At 41.1% G+C, this 20598-nt stretch overlaps 1 protein-coding gene across 7 annotated transcripts in view; it reads right to left on the bottom strand.

The window, feature by feature from the left end:
* CALD1 (caldesmon 1) overlaps positions 1-20598 on the bottom strand; it is a 193501-nt gene that overhangs the window by 42581 nt on the left and 130322 nt on the right. The window contains exon 1 of one of the 7 annotated variants that reach the window (XM_032187935.1): positions 10656-10962. The exons of the other annotated variants lie outside the window; for them this stretch is intronic. Coding sequence (XP_032043826.1) covers positions 10656-10702 — 47 coding nt within the window. The 5' untranslated portion in view covers positions 10703-10962. Of the gene's footprint in view, positions 1-10655; positions 10963-20598 lie in introns of those variants that run through there. 7 annotated transcript variants of the gene reach the window in all.

The raw sequence follows: 20598 nt of genomic DNA, 5'->3' as shown, positions 1-20598 counted from the left end.
ATGGAAAATGGGGTGCAGCTCCTCATCCTACCATTGGGTTCACTGCCAAACCCTTCTGCTTCCCATGCTTCAACAGGTGCAAGAAGAGCCAGCTTGGTGAGATAGGGCTCCCAAGAGGTGGATGAGTGAGAATACACCTGCTCTACAGCCTAGAGATTTTAGGCATGCAGAAACTCTCAAAGGCATTGCATGGGAAGGCTTCTGTGCACAGTGGCTCTCACTGTATTTTCTTCAGTGCCACGGGATAGATGGGACTGACTGGAACACAAGCCAGACCTACCAACAGTGACACATATAGGACTACCTCTTGATTCAAAGACAAAGCATTTCCTGTCTCACCTGCACTGTGAGATAGAAGGGTGTTTTAGGAAGCCACTGGGACTCATATCAGAATTGCATTCGCACAACATATGGATCATTAGGAATAACGATACCAGAAAACTGGCTTTAGATTTGATCCAGACATGCCATAGTTTGTCCAAGTATCCTTTTCCCAGCAATCCACAGTAAGCAATCCACAGTAATTTCCCAGTAATCCATACCAAGCCAACTGTAAGATGTAATTCAACTAGGATTAGGTTGAATATTAGGTTGAGTCACCAACACTGGAGGTCTTTCAAAGACATTTAGATGTAGAGCTTAGCGATACGGTTTAGAGAAGGACTTGTTAGCATTAGGTCAGAGGTTGGACTAGGTGATCTTGGAGGTCTCTTCCAACCTAGATGATTCTGTGATTCTGTGAACTCATCCTTCTATGAAATTTCTCATTGAATTTCAATAAAGAATCCAGAAAGCCACTGGGAGGGGCCAAAACAAAACAAAACAAAACAAAAAAGAAGAAAGAAAAAAGCACTGGATAACTGGATAGCAGGTATATGCTTAATACACTTTTATGAAAATATAACATTTGACAAATGAGGATATAGCAATGCAAATTAGAAAGTATTTGGCAATACAATTAGGGAAATCATTAGAGAAATTGAATTCCTTCTCTCAAAGAATGCTGGCCAACCTCTTACCACAACTCAGTTGACAAAGACTACTGAATAAATAAGGATACAGTAATCATCTGCCTAAAAAGGATCTATTTTAGCTGCTATGAAGTAACAAAATGATCTGGAGTTCAGCAATCCTCCAAACGGGAAAAATAAGTTAAGCTTGCTTTTAACTGAAGCAAAAATGTTAGTAGCTAAGACACAATGTGGGATTTAGAAGACTTCATTTGCCTTCTCTCCAATACAACTTTGTGCATGAGATGCTTAAACTCCCTTGTGTTTCAGTTCCCATCTGACTACAGGAGTGTTCAGTGAAAAAATCATCCATTCATCCATTTGGGGGATTCAGAGGCTGTCGTGATGTGTGTTACCTACACCAAGAAGGTAGTATAAGACCAAGCAGTCTAACACAAACACTGGCATAAAACTTGATTCAGACACTATGATTGTCTGCCAGTGAGGTGATCTTGGATGTACTTACGGGTGCTTCTGCCAGCTCAATAAGAGAGTGATTGCCAGTGTTAAAGCACAGCTATAAGTGTACACCAACAGTTTTTCTGGACCCTTGCCCAAAGTTTTCTCAGAATACTACCACAAAATTACCACAAATTTAGGAAGCTCCAGGGCAGGCCCCACTATCTACTTCCCTACTTTACAAAGAAAACTCCCAAATGGTTTTCTCCTCCATTTCAGCTCCCTAGGAGCTTTTCCAGTTCCTTCTCCAATTTCTTCTCACATTCCAAGCAGACTGTGTCACTTCTCACCTAATGGCATTTTAATGGGTGCCTCCATCTTCTTTCTCCACACCTGTGAGCCCTGCCTTAAATTCTCCCAAGCCTGACCCTCCCTACAGCCTACCCTTGCAACACTATCAGCCTAAAGGCTGATATGCCAAAAATGGAAAAATGCCAGGTACTGCACCTGGGATGGAGGAATGCTGGACACACGTGCAGGTGGGGAGATGAGTGGCTGGGAGCAGCTCTGCAGTACAGGACCTGGGGGTGCTGGTCATCACCAGGCTCAACAGGAGGGTGCCCTGGCAGCCGAGAGAGGGCAAACTGCATTAAAACAGCACAGCCAGCTGGTCAGAGAGGTGGCTCTCCAGTTGTATTTAGCATTGGTGTGGCTTCGCCTTCAATGTTGTGTGCAGTTCTGGGTTCCACAATACAACAGGATGCTAAGGTACCTGAAATCATCCAGAGAAGAGCACAAAAGCGGGTGAAAGGGCTGGAAGGCACGTCCTGTGAGGACACTGGGCTGTCCTGCCTGGAGAAGAGAGGCCTTGCTGCTCCCTGCAGCTCCCTGAGGAGGGGAAGCACAGAGGGAAGCATCGGTCTCTGCTCGCCGGGACCAAGCACAGGGCATGCAGCAACAGCACAGAGCTGCCAGGGGAGGGTCAGGTGGGCATTGGGAAAGTGGCTTCACTGGGAAGGGAGTCAAATGCTGGGACAGGCTTCCTGCAGGGGTAGTTGACACCCCAGGCCTCTCAGGGTCAAAGAGGCAATTGGGCAATGTCCTCATGAATATGCTTTAACTTTTGGTCAGCTCTGAGGTGGTCAGACAGATGGATTTAGATAATCTTTGAAGGTCCCTTCCAATTGAACTATTCTATTCTATTCTTTTCAGGATACAGGCATGCACTCAATTTGTCATGCCTCTTGGCAAGTGCTGGAAAAGATCAAAAGCTAGGCACTAAGCAGCAAAATCTCTGCTTGCTATAATCTGGTAAAGAACATAACATCCTTTTCAGTGTGAGAAAATATGTTGGTAATATTTTCAGGAGCAGAATAGGACAGGGAACAACCAGTGCTCACAGAATGTAACAGAAACAAGTACTTCACATATTCAGAGCATCCACCCTTCTCATTCATGGGCTACAAGCACGGGACAAAATGGGACTTTGTCTCCCACCTTATCACTTCTTAGGGTGTTAGGTGAGCTTGAAAGAGAGAAGAATCCAGGAAATTAAGCAAGGAATTAACCCCATGGCTATTCCCAAATGACAAAGGACAAAATGAAGCTCTCTGATATGCACAACAGAAATATTTGTCCTCAGCTGGATGGGCTGCAGATTACTGCTAAGACACATGCTGTCAGTGGAAAGCTGTCATGGCCATACAGATAGGGACTTGCAGGAGTACCAAACCAAGATAGTGCTGCAAAGGTGTAAAGTGAGCTTTTTAGCATACTGACAAGTCTTGAGGAAAAGTTGCATTTGCAGTGAACTTCTAAACTACGTTGCTTTATGGTAAATGTAACAGAGAAACTACAAGAAAGTTATTCCTCAGCCTTGATCTTTCTAACTAAAGGAAAAGTTCAGCTACCTTTTGAAGCAGATGTTACAACTGTTAATTAGGCTTTGGGGCTTTTTCAAATTCTGAAAAAGACAACTGCTTATATTGTGTGTCTGACCACTCTTGTTCCAGGAGGAGGAAGATGACTAAGGCCAAGATGCACAATGTCATTGTACACACCCAAAATCCATCCCAGTGATTTTTGTCATTGGGGGGAACCACAAACCTAAAAATCTGCTGCTTCACAGAAGAAATACAGGTGTTACACAAAATATGTGAAGCTATTATTTAAGACTAAGTTACAAACGGGAGTCTAATTTTGAAGAAATTAATATGCAAGAGCATACAGTGAGTTCAGGATGCATTTCATTCATGTTTTGCAAAACATCATGTAACACAGTAGCAAAAGTACTTGAAGGAAAGAACAAAAAAGAAAGGGAAAGGAAGCACATGGCATAGGAGAGGCAACTGCAGCTCCCACAACCTGGCAAGCCAGGCACTACCTGAATGAAAGTGAACAGAGACTACAAAGGGTCTGACATGGCCATTTCAACATGTGGTGATGGTCTGCTTTGTTTGGGGATGCTTAAACCTACAGATTTGAATCTTATGAGGCTCATCCTTCCCTACCACAACCCTACTGCTCAGTTATGAACTCCTCTAATTAAAAAATAAGAAAGAAAAAAAAGCGTAGTAAGGATGGTGCCAAGACACCAACATGCCAACATTTGTGATTCTAGAAGGTACTTCTGTAATTACACTGAAGCAACTCCAGTGCTGAACGTATTGCAGATGGAATTTGGCAAGCCAAAAATCTCTTGTTCAGAAACATGTAATATATTTTTATGGTTAAAAAAAAAAACTGCAGGCAATTTGGCTATGACATATCAAATAGAAGCCAGGATCTAACATCCTGCAGTGACAAGTGTGTTGGTCTCAGGGACACACCTCTAGGACAGACCTCCACGTTTCTTATAGTATCTGGGGAAGGAAAACAAGTGCATATAGAATACTTCTGCAGGAGTGACTTCCGCTTTTTCTGAAATGCATAGCAGAACAGTTAGGAGATGTTTTCTTAAAAAGGTTTTAACTTTCTGGAACAAGAAGCATCTTTGTTGTTGTGTAATACAGTAATTTTTACATGGAGGTCCCACACTAGCACCAGGTCTCCTTAACAGAAGCATAAAGCGGAGTGAAAGCAATCTGTAAAAGACTCAGAGTTCAGAATAAAAACTGCTTACATAGAGTTAATCCCTACAGGCCGGCACGCCACGTTTTGCTGGAGTTGATTGTTGCTCATGAGAATCCAAATAGTTCTCAGCATTGTTTAGTCAATGCATAGGAAAAAGTAGTGGATGGAAATTAAAAACAAAGATGACAAAAAAAATCAGCCAAGTCCCTGATACTTAATAGCAATTCCAACTTTGAGGAAGAAGGGTCTGAATACGAATAGGTATCAGACAAAAAAATAGACAGACATATATATACACCCAAAAATGGTTGCATAACAACCTCTTGGGAGTAGCCTACTTCTAACAGTGCATCTGTGCATACTGTTTAAGGTGATCTTGTTCATCCAATCCCTACTACTAACATGTTTATTTTTCTTTTCTGCTTTATTATCATCCAAGTTTATCTTTCACATCCTTTGCCTACAGTGAACTAGCTTCAACAATAACAGGATATGTACTCTCAAATTATTATGTTGGGGAAAAAAATAGGGGAAAAAATGCTTCACAAGGGACATAATCAAACTTATAATACTCTGAAGAAAATAAATGAGTGACAGAAAACAGGGCAATTAGTGACTAGGTAAACTATTTTTCTTCCTATGGTCAAGGAGCCACCCAAGGGGCACTGGGTAGGAAGAGGGCAGCCACTTTACATCCCTTGTGGTCTCCTGGTGTAGCACCAAGTGAAATTTAGCAGAGCTGACACTTGGCTTGACATTTCATTTACCAAGAAACAAACAGAGACTAAGGAAGGAAAGAATTTAGATATCAACTTAGGTCCTCGTTTGCAACTTTGCTCATCATAACTCAGCTTAAAACCAGAGGAACTCCACTGAGTTCAGATCATTCCTGGAATTCAATGTAAGCCTTCAAAGCAGTTTGAAAGAAAAATAGCTGAGCTCTTTAAAGTGTCAACTAACTCTTGCAATTTATATTTTCCTTCAATGATGGATGTTTGAACATAGACAAATTGGATCATAATACCTTGGACTGAAGTGTGATTTTTTCTGTCAACTTCACAAACTGTTTAGATACTTTAGATATGCAACAACCCCCCACAGAAACCTGTGTTTCAGTGTACCTGCTGTTCCCTAAAAGGTGATTACAATACGGCACTGTTAGGCTTGCAAAAACTTCTCGTTACCACATCCAGTTTGTATGTCACAGGGAGATTTTATGGCACTGCTGAACACTTGTGAAAAAGAGAAGGAAGAGGGGAGGGGGGAAGCCCTCCCTGACTGTCTGCTCTGCAAAGGATTTGAACTGCAGAAAAGAGGAACCATGTCAGCAAATGCCAAACCAATGCGATACCTGCCAAACCGCACCTTATCCTTCTCAATCAGCAAAAAAATTATCCGCTGCCTGATTTCTCTTACCTCACCAATAAAGGGCTAGTTTTTTTCCCTTATTAGGACAGTCTCCATGCTGTAAAATTCTGGCTCTAATAAGTGGCTTTAACAATATGTGCTGCACATCAGCACAAAAAGAAAGCAACTAATAAAAATAAAACACAGGAGGAGAATAAAAGGGCTGAGTCCTAAACTAAAAGGGACGACATCAGCTTAGTTTGGGCTCCAAAATCTGATCATAGATTTTATAAAATATAGAATTGAAATTGGAATGGATGAATGCATAAAGGCTAACATTATACAGATATATAATTATAATCTTGGCTTTGCAGCTGCTTATACATGTAAGCAGCCTAACTGAGGTCAGAGAGACTTTTTTATACACTTCAGTGCTTACAAGGCTCAAAACAACTGTCAGTACTTTAAAATACAGCAAAGAAAGCTTTCTCTGTGTTTTCTTTAACAAAATAAAATCAAAACCAGTGAAAAGTTACAAAGGTAAGTCTGAGCATTTCAATTATTCAAACTACCAATTGAATTATTTCACTTGGATGGATTTTTAAATGCATGGATTTCAAGTATCTACTTTACTGTATCTACATTGGATACTCAAATTGGATAGAAGAGCACAGAGGTCATGAAATAATCACCAGAGAATTTCTTCCTGATCCTTCTGGACCTTCTTGTTTTATTCCAAATGTGGAAAAGGGTGGAGGGGGAGGCCTGGGATTGCAGGTTTGGCAGGGAAGGAAAGGCAGGGGTATGAAGCAGACGGATGAATTTCTGCCACCCCCTATCCCACACAGCCACACCTATGCCAACTGGGTAGCGGTGGAGGACCTATCTGGATTAAAGATCTGCACTAACAAGGAATTTTCTAGTTTTGCTGAAGCAGGAGAAATAAATAAATAAATAAATAAAAATGTCAAAGTGAAGTAATATGGAATATGTGATATGGCTCAGGATTGCTTTATTTTAAGTCAGCCTGAAAGAAGAAGGCAAATCTTTCATCTTTTTGTTTTCTTTTTACTTATTTTTTTTTCTTTTAAATTTATGTAAATTCCGTTTAGAAACAAAAGATCAGAATGTTTTGTTTCAAAAAAAATTTTGCAAAGAGGAAACTCAATAATTTATGTAGAAAAAGTGTCCAAAACTTAATTAAAAACAACAAAAAAAAATGTTTTCATTTAGACAAAGCTAGTCTCAGAATCTGGTGAATTCCCAAACAGTTCTGCTCTGCCCAGAACTCTCATTTTTTCTTGTTTTTACTAAATTTACTGTTCATGAAAAATAGTTCTCTGAGCTCACCTCAGGCTTTTCGATTCCCAGAGAGCAGCACCAGTTTGGCTCTGATACCTCTCACCAGTGTCTTGGCTTAAACAGAGTAGAAAACTGAGCTCAGGGTTTTTGAGAACTAATCTTAGAAATTTGGCTTTTATAGAATCATGACTAAACTCAGGTGGGTGCCCAAAACTCCATGCAGATTAATCCAGCTTTGTGCCCTCACCCCCCCAGTGCCTTGCTTGTGCTGGAGGAAGAGAAGCACCTCAGAAATCTCAGAGATGTTTCCTTATAGACCTGTCCTTTCTCTGCCATTATGTTCCTACCACCAAGAAGGATAATTTCTCTCAGAAATGTTTCAGCTCTTGTCAAAAATTTCTGCTGACCCACTATGAGTAAAGTTCCTAAATCCAGCATAAAAATCTTGAAGTGGATATTTAGTCCTCAGTAGCCCATGTCCTTGTAAACCAGACACAAACCCTATGTAGTGCACTTTGGCAGTGACAACTAATACATCACGAATGCTCTGTACACAAGAAACATTATCACCAGAGTGTTCAACATAAATACGGTCCACACCGAGATAAATATATCTGCATCAAAAGCACTCACCTATCATCCCAAGTGTTTTGGGCTTCATCCCTAAGCATAAGACACTGATGTGCAACTTGGATATAAGCTGTACAGCTCACAAATAGACAGGACAGTGTAAGGGGATGAGCCACTTTCAGACACTTACTGCTGTTCTTAGCTTTTAAAATGGACACAAATAGGCTTGTTGCAAGCTAACATCTTAGCATATCTGGTGTCTAGTTACTTTATGCCCATCTTATTTTTCCTCAGTAATCTAAAAAGGCTTTTGCAAATTAAGGATTCAGGCTATTGCCCACTGGGGAACAGGAATGAAAAGCATGTCCAACAGAGAAGATCAGAAAGAAGGAAAAAGATGGCTTCAAGTGAAAATGAACAACATTTATTTTCAGAGCAGAATTAACCAGATGACACAATGCTGCCACCATTTCTGCTGTCTGTGGAGATGTAAGGTGTCTTCTTCCACCCTTCTCTTCTAATAAAAAAAATATAGTCGATAATCTGTCTTGAACATGCAGCCAAGAAACAGAAAAGATATACAAGAATATGAGGAACCAATCAGAAAATACTGTGATGGTGAATTTCCAACATCCTGACTTCCAACAAACAATCTTGAAGTATGAATAAACGTTATAATTTACTGGAAGAAAACATTCTACCTGTTGACAAAGAATACCTCTGCATTCCTTAGGAACTTGCACAGTAAACACTTATTGGAGTGTCCAGCAAAGTGAGCCAATTCAATCCCTATATATTTACTTAGCAGCCTTTATATTTTCAGGCCAACCGGAATGATTTCTTGGCTATGATGAGAGCTTCTGCTTTTAATTTCCAGCATATCGAATGCTAACAGGATTATATTCAACTATTTAGCAATTACAGGATTTTCTACAAGTACACCAAGAGCATAGAAAGTATCTTTAAATGCTGCAGCTGAAACTATCATATAAAAGAGGCCATTAGAGGACATTTGCAAGAAGTTAGAATTCTTATTGTACCTCATTCAAAGCAGTGCAGTAACAGCTTCCTGCCTTTTCCTGGAAAGTCTCCAGAGAGTTCACTTATATGGATTTTAATACTCCTTTTTCTTTTCCATTGCAATCTCCTGAGAAGGCATGAGCACTTGGAATGATTACGTTATGCCTCAGCCTGGGAAGGGCAGTATTTCATCATGTATTTCACTGAGCAAAGCTTTGAAGAAGCCTTTGTGGGTAATGCTAAAGGTGTCTTCCCCGCTTTTGGCCTGAGGTCATGGACGTGTTTGTTAAAAGGGAATAAATCAGTTTCCAAATTTTGGCCACACATTTCATTTCTCTTGAAAGTCCTTGCTCCAAGAGAGCTTTGCTGTTCTCCAGATATGCTACTGGAAGCCCTGACAAAAGAAAATCCATATCTGGTTGTCAAGGTGTGTCTGCCCTTGTTTAGAAGCAGCTACAGGATACAAAACTCCCAAGACACAGAAAAACAGGAGTACGGTAGGTAATCACATTTCAAGAGAAAAGGATTGAATTGTCTACATCCAGACATTTCACTGACTTCAGTGGCTTCACTTCACGTAGCGTAACTGTGGGTGCTAATGTAGATGCACAGTAGGGCATTCCTCCCAGCACTCACCCAACACTTCAGAGATGCACAAGGCACAAAACCAGCATGTTGCTGGTTCCCTCTCTCATCCGAGGGAAGAGTGTAGAAGAACCTCTCTCAGCAAGGATATCCAAAGATTTCTGGTTTTGTAAACAAAACAGCCAGACCCTGTCCAATCTAGCTAAATTGGCCCGAGTGCAAGCCAGCAAGTAGGGTCTGAAGCTCGCTGTAAGGTCTCGGAGCCTCCAGCCTGGGTCATACCACTCTGGGCCAGCACCCCACACTAGGTGCAAAGAGTCCAGGTTTCCACCAGCTATACCAGCACCAAAATGCCTAAACCTCATCCGCTTCTCCTTTCCATTCCTTTGCTTTCCCCTCGCAACAGTTGCGGTGAAGCTGGTTCCCTGCCTGGGCAGCTCTCCATTCTCATACAGAAATACGGGAGGGCTGGCAGCCGTGGCTTGTGGCTGTGTTCCACCACGGTCCAATACAAAACAAGTTTATTTGACGTGCTCTTAATTAAATCAGTATTTATTGCCCAATATCTGAAATCATGATGAAGGATTTCAGATTCCTGGAAGGGACTTCTTGGAGGGGTTGAGTTTCAGAAATCTCTGAGCTCCCTCCCTTCATACAAGAGCACAGGATTTGATGTTGGAAACTCCAAAAAACAGCACCCAGAAATCCCAGTCTCTTCTGAAAATCTCTCCCAGATTTTAAACAAAACCCTGGCATAAATCACTTCACAGTATTTTAGAAACACAGTACTGCCCTGTTTCTCACTCATCAACATATAAAGCAGACAAACAAAACAACAAAACAGGACCCAAATAAACCAGATAATTTCTCCAGCAATTTTGCACAGGCTAATTGATTTTCTTCTCTTGCTTCCCTCCCACATTCAGAGCTGAATGTGCCATGAGGACTTTATTTACACAGTGAATTAAGCAAGCTGAGTTATGTGAAAGTTTTCACACAAAGTATGAAACTTCTGTAAACTTCCCATTACCAGAAGTCTGATTAGCAACGAACCCTTCCAATGTATTACTCTGCCACTGAATAAAGCACGGAATAAAGTCTGCAATTTCAATTTAAAAAAGATACATACATGTGAAGACTATTCCTTTAGACAATGTTCTATATAGCACAATATAGCAAAAAAAAGGAGCAAAAGAACCCAGTCTGCATCCAAGGCTTACTCCCCACTTCAACCAACTTCCCAACTTTTTACACCATTCTGTCCCCTTTCCCATCAACACCATCCAGCCCTTGCTACACAACACAAAATGGCTAAATCCATATAGATATCAAAATAAATAGACAACTCACTTGGAAAGACTTGACAAGTTCTGCCTGCAGTATGATCTGCTGATCATGTCTGCAGCGTATGAATCAGTGCAAACTGCTGCCAGCTCCAGGGAGCAAATGGACAGATGATCAGGGCGTGGAATGAGATAATAAAAATGCCATTATCCTTTCAGGCATGCGAGACTCATTGGATGCTCTTTCCACCCCACAGGTTAACCATTTGGTCGGTCCTCAGCTCCTGTAATGACACACTCTATTTGCCTATTGTGAAGCTCATTATCTATCTGGTATCCTCCTCCCCTCCCTTCACCCCTCTCTGCTCCCTGATCATATGATTATTAGCTTTTTTACTGTATTCTCTCTAATAGACGCTCTTTGCTATGGCTGGACCTCCAACTGTGGAAAACCCTGTATATTTCTCAGTTGTACAACTTGATCAACAAATGCTTGTTTCCCATTCAGCTTTCACAAAAAGTGCTTTTGTTGCAGCAAGCCTGTCCGAGCACCGAGCAGCCTGAGAGCTGCGCAGAGCTGCCTTCACAAGTATTTGCTTGTAGAGAAGTCACATTCCAGCCTGCCGAGAGATGATGAGGGGAGAGGACCCGAATATAAAACAATGGTCCAGGAAACAGTCCTCCCTTTTCATCGTAAATCATTGACTGAACGTATTGCATGCACTTGCATCCAGTCGAATTTCACAGAATCACAGAATCACAGAATTTCTAGGTTGGAAGAGACCTCAAGATCATCGAGTCCAACCTCTGACCTAACACTAACAGTCCCCACTAAAGGTCAGGCTGGATCAGGTAGCTCAAAAGACCAGAGGGTGATTGCCGAACAGGGACAGATCCAGGGAGGTGGGAAGGAGCTGCAAGCTCAATGGCAGTTAGGGTAAAACCACCTTGTGTTTAGCGATAGCATTAAAAACAGGGCTGGAGCTAAACCCAACCTAACAGACTCTCCTCGACGTTCTTCCATCTAATCCAGTGACTGAGGCAGGAAATAGAAATGCAAACAATGTAATTTAAACGGAGGCACCATCAGTTACCACGATTTCACATGCTTGGCTCTCATGCCCCTTTGAGCCTGCATATGCGAACAAACTGAAACAGCTTACTGTGCAGTCCTGCAGCCATTCCACCCCAGGCTGCGATCTTGTTAAACCTCATAAATTACAGGGGTGGGTGTGGATGGATTAGTACTCCAAAGGGAAATCTCTACAGCAAACTCACCCTTCTGTGGGAAGGAGCGAGCAGGTTCAGTAGGTGGCACTCTTACTTTGGAGTGAGCACTGACCGAGTCAATCAGTCAATCCATTCTGTCTGAAGCCATGAAGGATTCTGGATGTCCAGAGAGGAATCATTCGGACAATTTTCTTCTCAGAGTTTTCAATAAACCTATGGCTGCACTTGTCATGGGCACTGATACTCATTTTATGTTCTGCTCAAATACCACAGTCATTATTTATTTCCTCCTGAAAAATCCCTTTACCGTTTCCAGGCAATTATTTTTGTGAAAAGGGAACAGTTTTGTGCTTTACAGATTGGTAAAGGATTCTCATGCAAGAAGGTACAGGCTTAGGTTTTCACACTGAAAAAATACCCCAAGAAATCGCTATATCTTCATATGTACTACCTGAAGAAGGGAGTCTTCTGAGAAGACTCCTGTAAAAGGCATTTACATGATTGGCAAATTACAAAAGTAGAATTCTTTCCTCTGGAACAGGATTAGTTAAACAGAGATTGTGTCACTTTTCTGCCAAAACATACATTTTAATCAGATGCCAGATCCAAGAGTTGATGTTTATGAAACTATAAACTGGGCTCCAGTGCAGCCCTACAGATTTCTAATACATGCCTGTATTTACTGCTATGTCACAAACTGATTTTTTTTTTTTATTATTTTTTTTTCCAGTTGAGTGAGATCTGAGCCCTTTGCCACCCATTCTGGAATATTTCGGTTACTGCAGGGCACACAAACAAAACTGCCTCCACATGGGATAAAAGTAACAGCAAAATGATTATCTTCTAAAATCTCACAGTACTCCTTCAAAAAGTACTCCCTCCTTGGAGATGTTCAAAGCCTCCTGTACGTGGTCCTGAGAAACCTGCTCTAGGGGTCTGTGCTTGAGCAGAAGGTTGGACCAGATGGCATCCTGAGGTTTCTTCCAACTTCAGCCATTCAGTAATTCTGTGAAGAGCTTGAGATTTTTTTTAAATATTCCTCTGCCCCAACCACCATGCAGATTCTGGCTCTATGTGGCAAATCTGACTTATTTGTTGGCTCATTAGGAATAGGAGAAGCCTCTTGCACTTGTAGTAAGACACACAACTGTTTTAAACTATCCCCTTAAAGAAGGACAGTCAGAAGAATGACAATTTTTTTCTTTGCTTTTCCAAATAATGTTGTGAACTATAAAAATTCTGGAGGAACACTTACAGTCTATATAATAACCACTGTGTTAATGATTTACATCATCTAACTATTTTTGATTTGGGGCTAGACTCCTAATACCAAATTCCATCTTCTTGCCTATAGTTTTCATCTCTACAGCACTACAAAGAACATATGCCTTTCGTCCACTCAATTCTTAAGCAATCATCAATGCTGACCAAGCAAGTATCCTCAGCTTGGGTTATCTGTGCCTGCAAATGAAGAACTGAAGATAAATAAGGTGAGCAAAACTCCACTTCCAAACAGTCTCTCTGCCCAACTGGCTGTCACACTCATCTACAAAAGGTGTCCTTCTCAATAACTGCATTAAACACTCTGCCTGTTGGCATTCCACATATTGGTTTTTAATCTGACAGCACTAGCGTTATTATTTTTTTCCAGCCAGAAATTGCAATAAGCATTACTTATCATACTTGTAAAGCTTCAAGACCCAACATGCAATTCTGGACACAGTCCTGTTAATCCACTGCACAAAGGCAATGAGCACAGTGCCAAGTGGACCTGGGCTAACCCGTATTAGTGGCATACTGTTCCACTGGTGAGTGCCCAAGAGACTTCACCTTCAGCTGTTTTCAGTGTTGTGCACACTGCTTAAGCCATACAGGCCATTCAGTAGAGGGGCATCACTGTTTTAACTAGAGTTACAGGGACATTTTGCAATTCAGTTTGTAATACCAAGGAGTGATCACCAAGGTCAACACATGCAATGCTAAGTATTCAGTCAGTTGGGTGCATATCCACCAGCTCTGTAAGTTTATAGCAATGCAGAACTAGTTCTCCTGAAAGAGGCTGACATTGAACCAAGATTTTGCCATGCTTCTGAACGCCTTCACAAAGAAGAGAGAGGGGAAGCTGAGTCAGTTATAGATCCTTGCACTTAATAACCCCATTATTTAAAAGCCAAACATTTGTTGTTGTTTACTTTCTTCAGTAACTTCACTGACAGAGAAACGATCTCTTTTGTGGCCCTGAGGTGAACATGTTGCATATGGAGCAGAGTAAGAGGCAAATTACCTTCCTCCAGATCATTTTGAAATTCACTTGGGCATCTAAAGGATGAAAAATGATGGTGACAAGGCATGCATGTCTCACAACCTGTTTTCCTTGTATGTTCTGATGTTTCTGAGATGATTAGTTGCTCTAGGACAACAAGACCCCTAAGCAAAGTAACAGGAAAAAAAAAAAAAAAAAAAAAAAAAAAAAAAAAAAAAAAAACCACTAACAAAACTAGGGCACTTTCGAGTAGTCATTCACACCAATGAATTCAAGTCAAATGTCTCTGTAAGAGTCTAGGCTCATGTATTACAACAATGAAAGGAACTGCAGGGCCTTTCATAGCTTCTCAACATTTAAAAGAGCAAAATGAGGAGGAGGAAGGAGACGTGAGAGCTTTCCAAAAGGAAATTATTACTGGGAGGTTCCAACATCTCCTCATACTAACAATAGGAATGTCCAGAGGTCATCCAGAGAGACACTTAACATTTTGTTTGTTATTTTTACTTTAACCATTCCTGCATGCAGAACTGAGTTTTCAGTGAGCTGATCACAATAACCCTTAAATTCTTATTCTTCTGAGACTATTGTGGATTTAGAACCTGACAGAGGCACGTACACAGCCCAGACCATGCCTTCTCATACATAGTCTACTCCTCTCTGCATCCATTTATCAACAGTGGATTCTGTCTGTTGCTGCACTGCTCTCTGTTCTTGTTCTGTTCCTCAAACACTTCCCTAATTGTTCAGCAATTCATTTACTCCTTTCCCAAGTCAAGGCAGTTTTAAAATGCACAGGCAAATAACTTACAGAAATATATCTGAATTGTTTCAGAAACAATAAATAGTACACCCTATACCTCCTCTCCTGTGTGCCATTGGTCTGAAATAAGTAGGCAGGCTTGTAGAGAACTTTGCAAAGCTACTGACATTTTGCAAGAGAAACAGAACTCTGTTTTTTATGAAAACCCATTTTAATGACATTAACATCTGCTCCTTGTTTGAAGAATATTTTTAACTGTTCCCTCCCTGGGAAAACGAAAGATGCCACAGTGTCTTTCATGTTCTCACGGAGTAGACAAACTGTTGGTTTTTTTAAGGCCTGTTCTGAAATGCCCCAATACAGTTCACTGCAGGGAACTGAATGTATGCATCTCACAGGGCAAAAAGGATCTGTTTATTCATCCTCCTATGAGATTTCACTTTAGGACACTGGCATGTGGGCAGGGACTTCATTTCACAGATGAACAACACTTGGCGTATTAAATCATACACAGTAGGTAGAGTCTGGCAACCCATACATAAGGTCTTGGAGTAAATCTCTTGAGTACTCATAAAAATAAGGCTATGCACTTCATTATCAAATAATGCTGAACTGTCTCTTACGCTTCCAGTCCAGTTTTAAATACCTCAAGTAATGGAGATTCTGCATTTCCCAGTAGTAAGACTTCTGCGCTCTTACAGAGTTCAGTATTAAGAAGCCATCCTACAGCTATGACATCTATTCCTCTCATTTTTTAATTTTTTTTTTACAAGTTAACTCATAGTTATTTCTACCTGGATGCCTATAAACAGCAGCAATGCCAGAACTTTGTGTTCAATGAAACCTGTGAGCAATGCTTACCCAAACATATAAGTGGATATATATATTAAAATATATACTCAGATCAGATTATTTAGTCTTGGTTTTGGACATATGCAAATCATGGAAGCACATGTGAACTGAGTTTGCATGCTCACATGGACACATTATCATGGAGCTAATGACTTAGCAGACGACAGAACTACTTGCATGGGCAAGTTCTGCAGGATTGGGAACAAACTTGTACCATCAAAATGTGAGAGCCTGAAGCCTCTGAAATTTTAAACACTCACAGTAACGTACTTTGGGGTACTGAAGACCTATATAGAGCCTGTGTAGCACTCAATCCCATCGGGTGCCTGCTTTCCTAGAACAGGATGGCCTTGAATAGCACAGACAGGAGTTTGGTCATCTACAGAGAAGAGAATTTCATTTTCTCTGTCTGTCCTCAGTTCCTGAGATATTAATATTATCCTGCTTCTCACATGGAAAAGTTACCATCTGCATGTATGGCTGCAATAGTAAACAAAACAAACTCCAAGGCAAGTGCTAAAACGATATTCCAAGGAGAACTTCCACTGTAAATTGAACCTTGATTAGAAAAACATACCTGCTGGTGTTTGCATTCTCTATCAGCTACTTATGGGGCAATACACAATCCAGAAATAAAGAAGCATAACATTTCACAGGTGTGATAGACTATTTCCAATGAAGCATAGCTTTTGTTTTATGTCATGTTTTCACTGCTTTCAAATAAACACTAAGATCCAAACAATAGTCTCCATATAAGAGCTAGGATACAGTCATCGTCTTGTCATTGGACAACTGAAATGGAGAAAACTGTACGAGGGAAGCATTCACAAAGGTTTACTTTAACTCCTCTCCTGACGCTCCAGCACTGTCACTAACGAGGGACAGACTCTGGTCTGCTCCAGCTCTGAGCCACCCTCCAGAGGAGCACATTTCCCTCCAGCAGTACAGGGAAGGGCCACTGTTTCCCACTCACTTCCACACCAATACCATTGTAGTTTATGCATACCAGCATCATATACCAATTCTTATAGCAATGAAAAGCAATCTACTATTTTGGCAGGAAAATTTTAAAGTTTGCTGTCTCTCATGTATACCTGATCTGTTGTTTGCTTGGAGCATTAACTACTATTAAGAAATTTCAGCTTTAGCAGCAAGAAGTATGGTACTCAAATACCAGCAAGTTACGATTGGACTTGTAGGACTCCTGCTTGCCGTCATGTAGTATAAGACTTGCAGAATCCACAAAACAGAAAGACAAACAAGCTGCCAATAATGTAGATGCAAGATCTCCCCACCCCAATTATTTCTGGGGACTGTTAATTTCAACACCACCTTCAAAAACAGATTGTATATAAAACTACACACCTATATATTAACAAGCATGCTCTAAACATTAATATTCACTTCCTACTTAGCCAGGAAAGCCAGAAAGACCCACAACACAGTAAGTGTGATACAAACATACAGAATAGATGTGCGGCTAGCCAAAAGTGTTTATAGGCCTTGACTCTTCTGCTGCATGGGCATGGATGGACACCCAAGCTTTGACAGACACCCCAATAAACAACAGTAAACTTGGGAGATGTGAGGCATTGGGAACTGTTCACCCATGTGTGCCACCACATAGCAGCAAGAGCATCTACTGTCTCACTTAAGTCTGAAGCCATGGTCTGAATCCAGGTTTCGGGTTTGATGCTGCTCTGCTGGAATAGTTTACATGAATGCATGCACAGGCGCACACACAGACAGCTCTGGAAAAAGAAGGGCATTTCCTGCTGGGACAATTTATGGAGACAGTCCTGTACCAAGAACTCCTATCTTCTTATTCTGACTTTTACTGGTGAACAACATCCAAGCCCTAGTTGAGATCTCAGCTTCAAAAACAACCCAATAAACTCTGCTGGCAAAGCTATTCAACAAAGCCAGCGACTGTTCAACAACTTATGCCACTTTTTTGAACAGCTCAGAGGTATTCAAAATAAAAAACTGAGATTTGAAATATTCAGTTTGAGCCTTTGTCATCTCTGAACTTAGCTTAAAAATATGAAGTTGGAGCCTCAGATCAGGACTGTGCTTCATGCAGGTTAATGATCAGTTAAACCCCTGGCTGAATGGCCTCCTCATTTTTAATATCTGGTAATGGCCCTTAGGTGTTTTGGAATCGCCTCTATTTCACTAGCTGCACGGGGATTACCGACTAACCGGATGCTCCCAGGAACCTTCAGAGAGCAAACAGTGTCAGTTTATTTAATAACTTTCAAAGTGAAACTAAAATCTTGTCCAAATCATGTCTCCTCTGATTTAATTAAAACGCACCACACATACTGCATTGCTCTGTTAGTCATTAACAAATTTAATTGAAGACAGAAGATGTGTCTTTTCTTTTCTTTTGTTCAAAAGCCTCTAGCCAGTGGAAAACTTCAAAAAACACTCCAAAAAAAGACCAGTACAGTATGATTTTTGTTAGAGTGGTCAATACGTCAGTATGTTTTTTCCCCTTCTTCTGTATTTCTGACTTCTATAGGAATGCATGTTAAAAGAGAGGGTTGTTTGCTTTTTTTTTCCCTTGCTTGGCAAAATACCTTTCCCAAATTTTCTAAATATTGCCTGGTATTTGCGTCAATATGACAGTCATTGGGTTTGACAGGAATCAGATTGCTAAACCCACACAAAAATGCTTTGGAAATTAGGGGCTAGTTATACATTCAATCTCATTCAAATCCACTTTAGCATACTGGCAAGGAGTGAACTAAACTATCTCTGTTATCCCTTCACTGCTGTGGTTCACAGCAGAGGTTTCTTCAGCACTCTAACCTCTGTGCTGACTTTTAGACTCACTCCCAATTTCTGCTGTCTGATAAACCTCATTCGTTCTCCTGTCCCAATCCATTTTCACTTTCCAAGAGGACCTAACAACCCATGAAACATATTCTCCCACTGCAGCAAGCCTTTCCAATTTCTTCCAGGGAGGAACTGAATAGGAAATTAAGCAGTGTTAGAAGTACAACACTTTGTAAGACTATTCAAGAAACAAAATACATTTCCAACATTTTTTTTTCCTCACTTCCTTCAAAACATAAAAGTTTCATTCTTTACTTTCTTTATGTCTTAGGAAATTTAAACATATGCTTCCAGTCTCATCAGTACAGTTGTTATCTAATGGGATTTCCCTCTTGAAAGCAACAAAGGGTCAAGGCTGAACACTTCCACAAGGCCTGTCATATCAGTTCAGGACAGCGCTCCATCAAGGCTGGATTCTTGCCTCCAGCCATGGTACATGCCTAATGCTTTAGAGGAAAGCAATGGGAAAAGTTAAAAAAAAAAAAAAAAAAAAAAAAAGGCAAACCACACTACACCTGGACCATTGAGTAAAGCTCTCCCTAAGCAGCAAAATTCCTCTCTGCCCCCTGCAGGTAGGCAGCTGGGGCTCTGCCACATGCAGGCATCACCATCTATACCCCAATGTCTTAAAAAAGGTAATTTACAGAGGGCAATACATATAATCTGGTATCAAGGAGTTAAAATGAAATCATCATACATGTTCAATATTTGCATCACAGTACATGCATCAGGACATAATGATCTAGAGACTTAAATTAGTCCAGTATAACAAAAGACCAAGTGCATTTTTTCTTTGTTGTTTCTCTACTTACCCATGTGCCAATACATGTTTCTGCACTGCAGTACCTGAAATTTATCCTTATTTAGTGACAACTGCATGGAAAGAATGCTTTAGGACACAGCATATCTATCTCCTTGTCTCTTAAGGTCTTGGGTGGCTCCTTAATGTCAGGTTGGGCTGGGCCTCAGCAAACCCTCAAGACCATAATTTCCATCAGCCTGCACAGTACACCTGGAAACCCGTGTCAAAGGGCTCGACCCATGCTTCAAAGCTGTCTGCAAGAGGACAGTCTGAAGTGCAATGTTCCTCAGCACAAGCTCCAGATCTCATCCACCTTACCCACATGGCCTGCATGGAGACAAGTGCAAGCACATAAACAACAGCCCCAGCTAAGCTCCTCCTCAGCACCAGCCACCACATCAGTGCCAGTCAGCACTATGGACAGGAAGTCCTAGGACATGGATCTAGATGATTTAGCAGCTGAACAGATCACCAGACAGGTTACAGAGCATGAGGAAAGCCACGCAGCTCTGATCTGCCAAGCCCTCTGGAGCCTCTAGCAAGCATATAAAGCCTTGGCTTCCATCTGTGAGCACAAAAATGGCGAGCCACTCAGGGAGCAGGCCCATGAGAAGGAAGAAGAGGGGCTGTGGCATGCTCTACATGGGTTGTTTTGTTATTGTTCTATTTCTGTTTTGGTTTTCATTTTTAAACATCTTATAAGTTGAGGTATCCATGAAGAAATGCATTTGTAAGCAAACATCTATGCAGCAATGTTTGAAGACAGTTTTGAGTTTGTCTCAATTCCTCACCATTGTTCACAGAGTTCAGAAAGCATCCCCTTCAGCCTGCTGGCCAGCAACCAAGGGCCGAAGCACCTGCTGCGTGGGTGACAGGCAAAATCCCTCAGCTCCGGGACTGCAACCTTGGTACATTTCTCTGCTACAGCATGGTCATATCTCCTCCCTCAAAATCTAGTCATCATCTTAACAGTGCTCGAAGAGATGGTTCATACAATTAGGGTAACATCAGAGATACCCAGGCTGGGATGTGGTGACACACATTCCCCACCTCTCCTCTTCTGCAGCCATTACACACAAGCTTGCACAAGGACCTGAACCATATGCCTAGATGAGCATCCAAGAGTTTTATCAGCCAGCTCAGTAAAGGCGTGAGAAAAGCCTTATAGATCTGATAGCAGGAAGAGCAAATATAAGTGTTCACCTGTGTTTATCAACACTTGTAGCTTTTGCATACTGTGAAAATATGCATTATTACCA

Source organism: Aythya fuligula, chromosome 1 (genome assembly GCF_009819795.1).
Source record: "Aythya fuligula isolate bAytFul2 chromosome 1, bAytFul2.pri, whole genome shotgun sequence".
In the NCBI taxonomy this organism is placed as follows: Eukaryota; Metazoa; Chordata; class Aves; order Anseriformes; family Anatidae; genus Aythya; species Aythya fuligula.
Note: the sequence above shows the minus strand (reverse complement) of the source record. Positions and strands in the feature narration are given on the sequence as shown.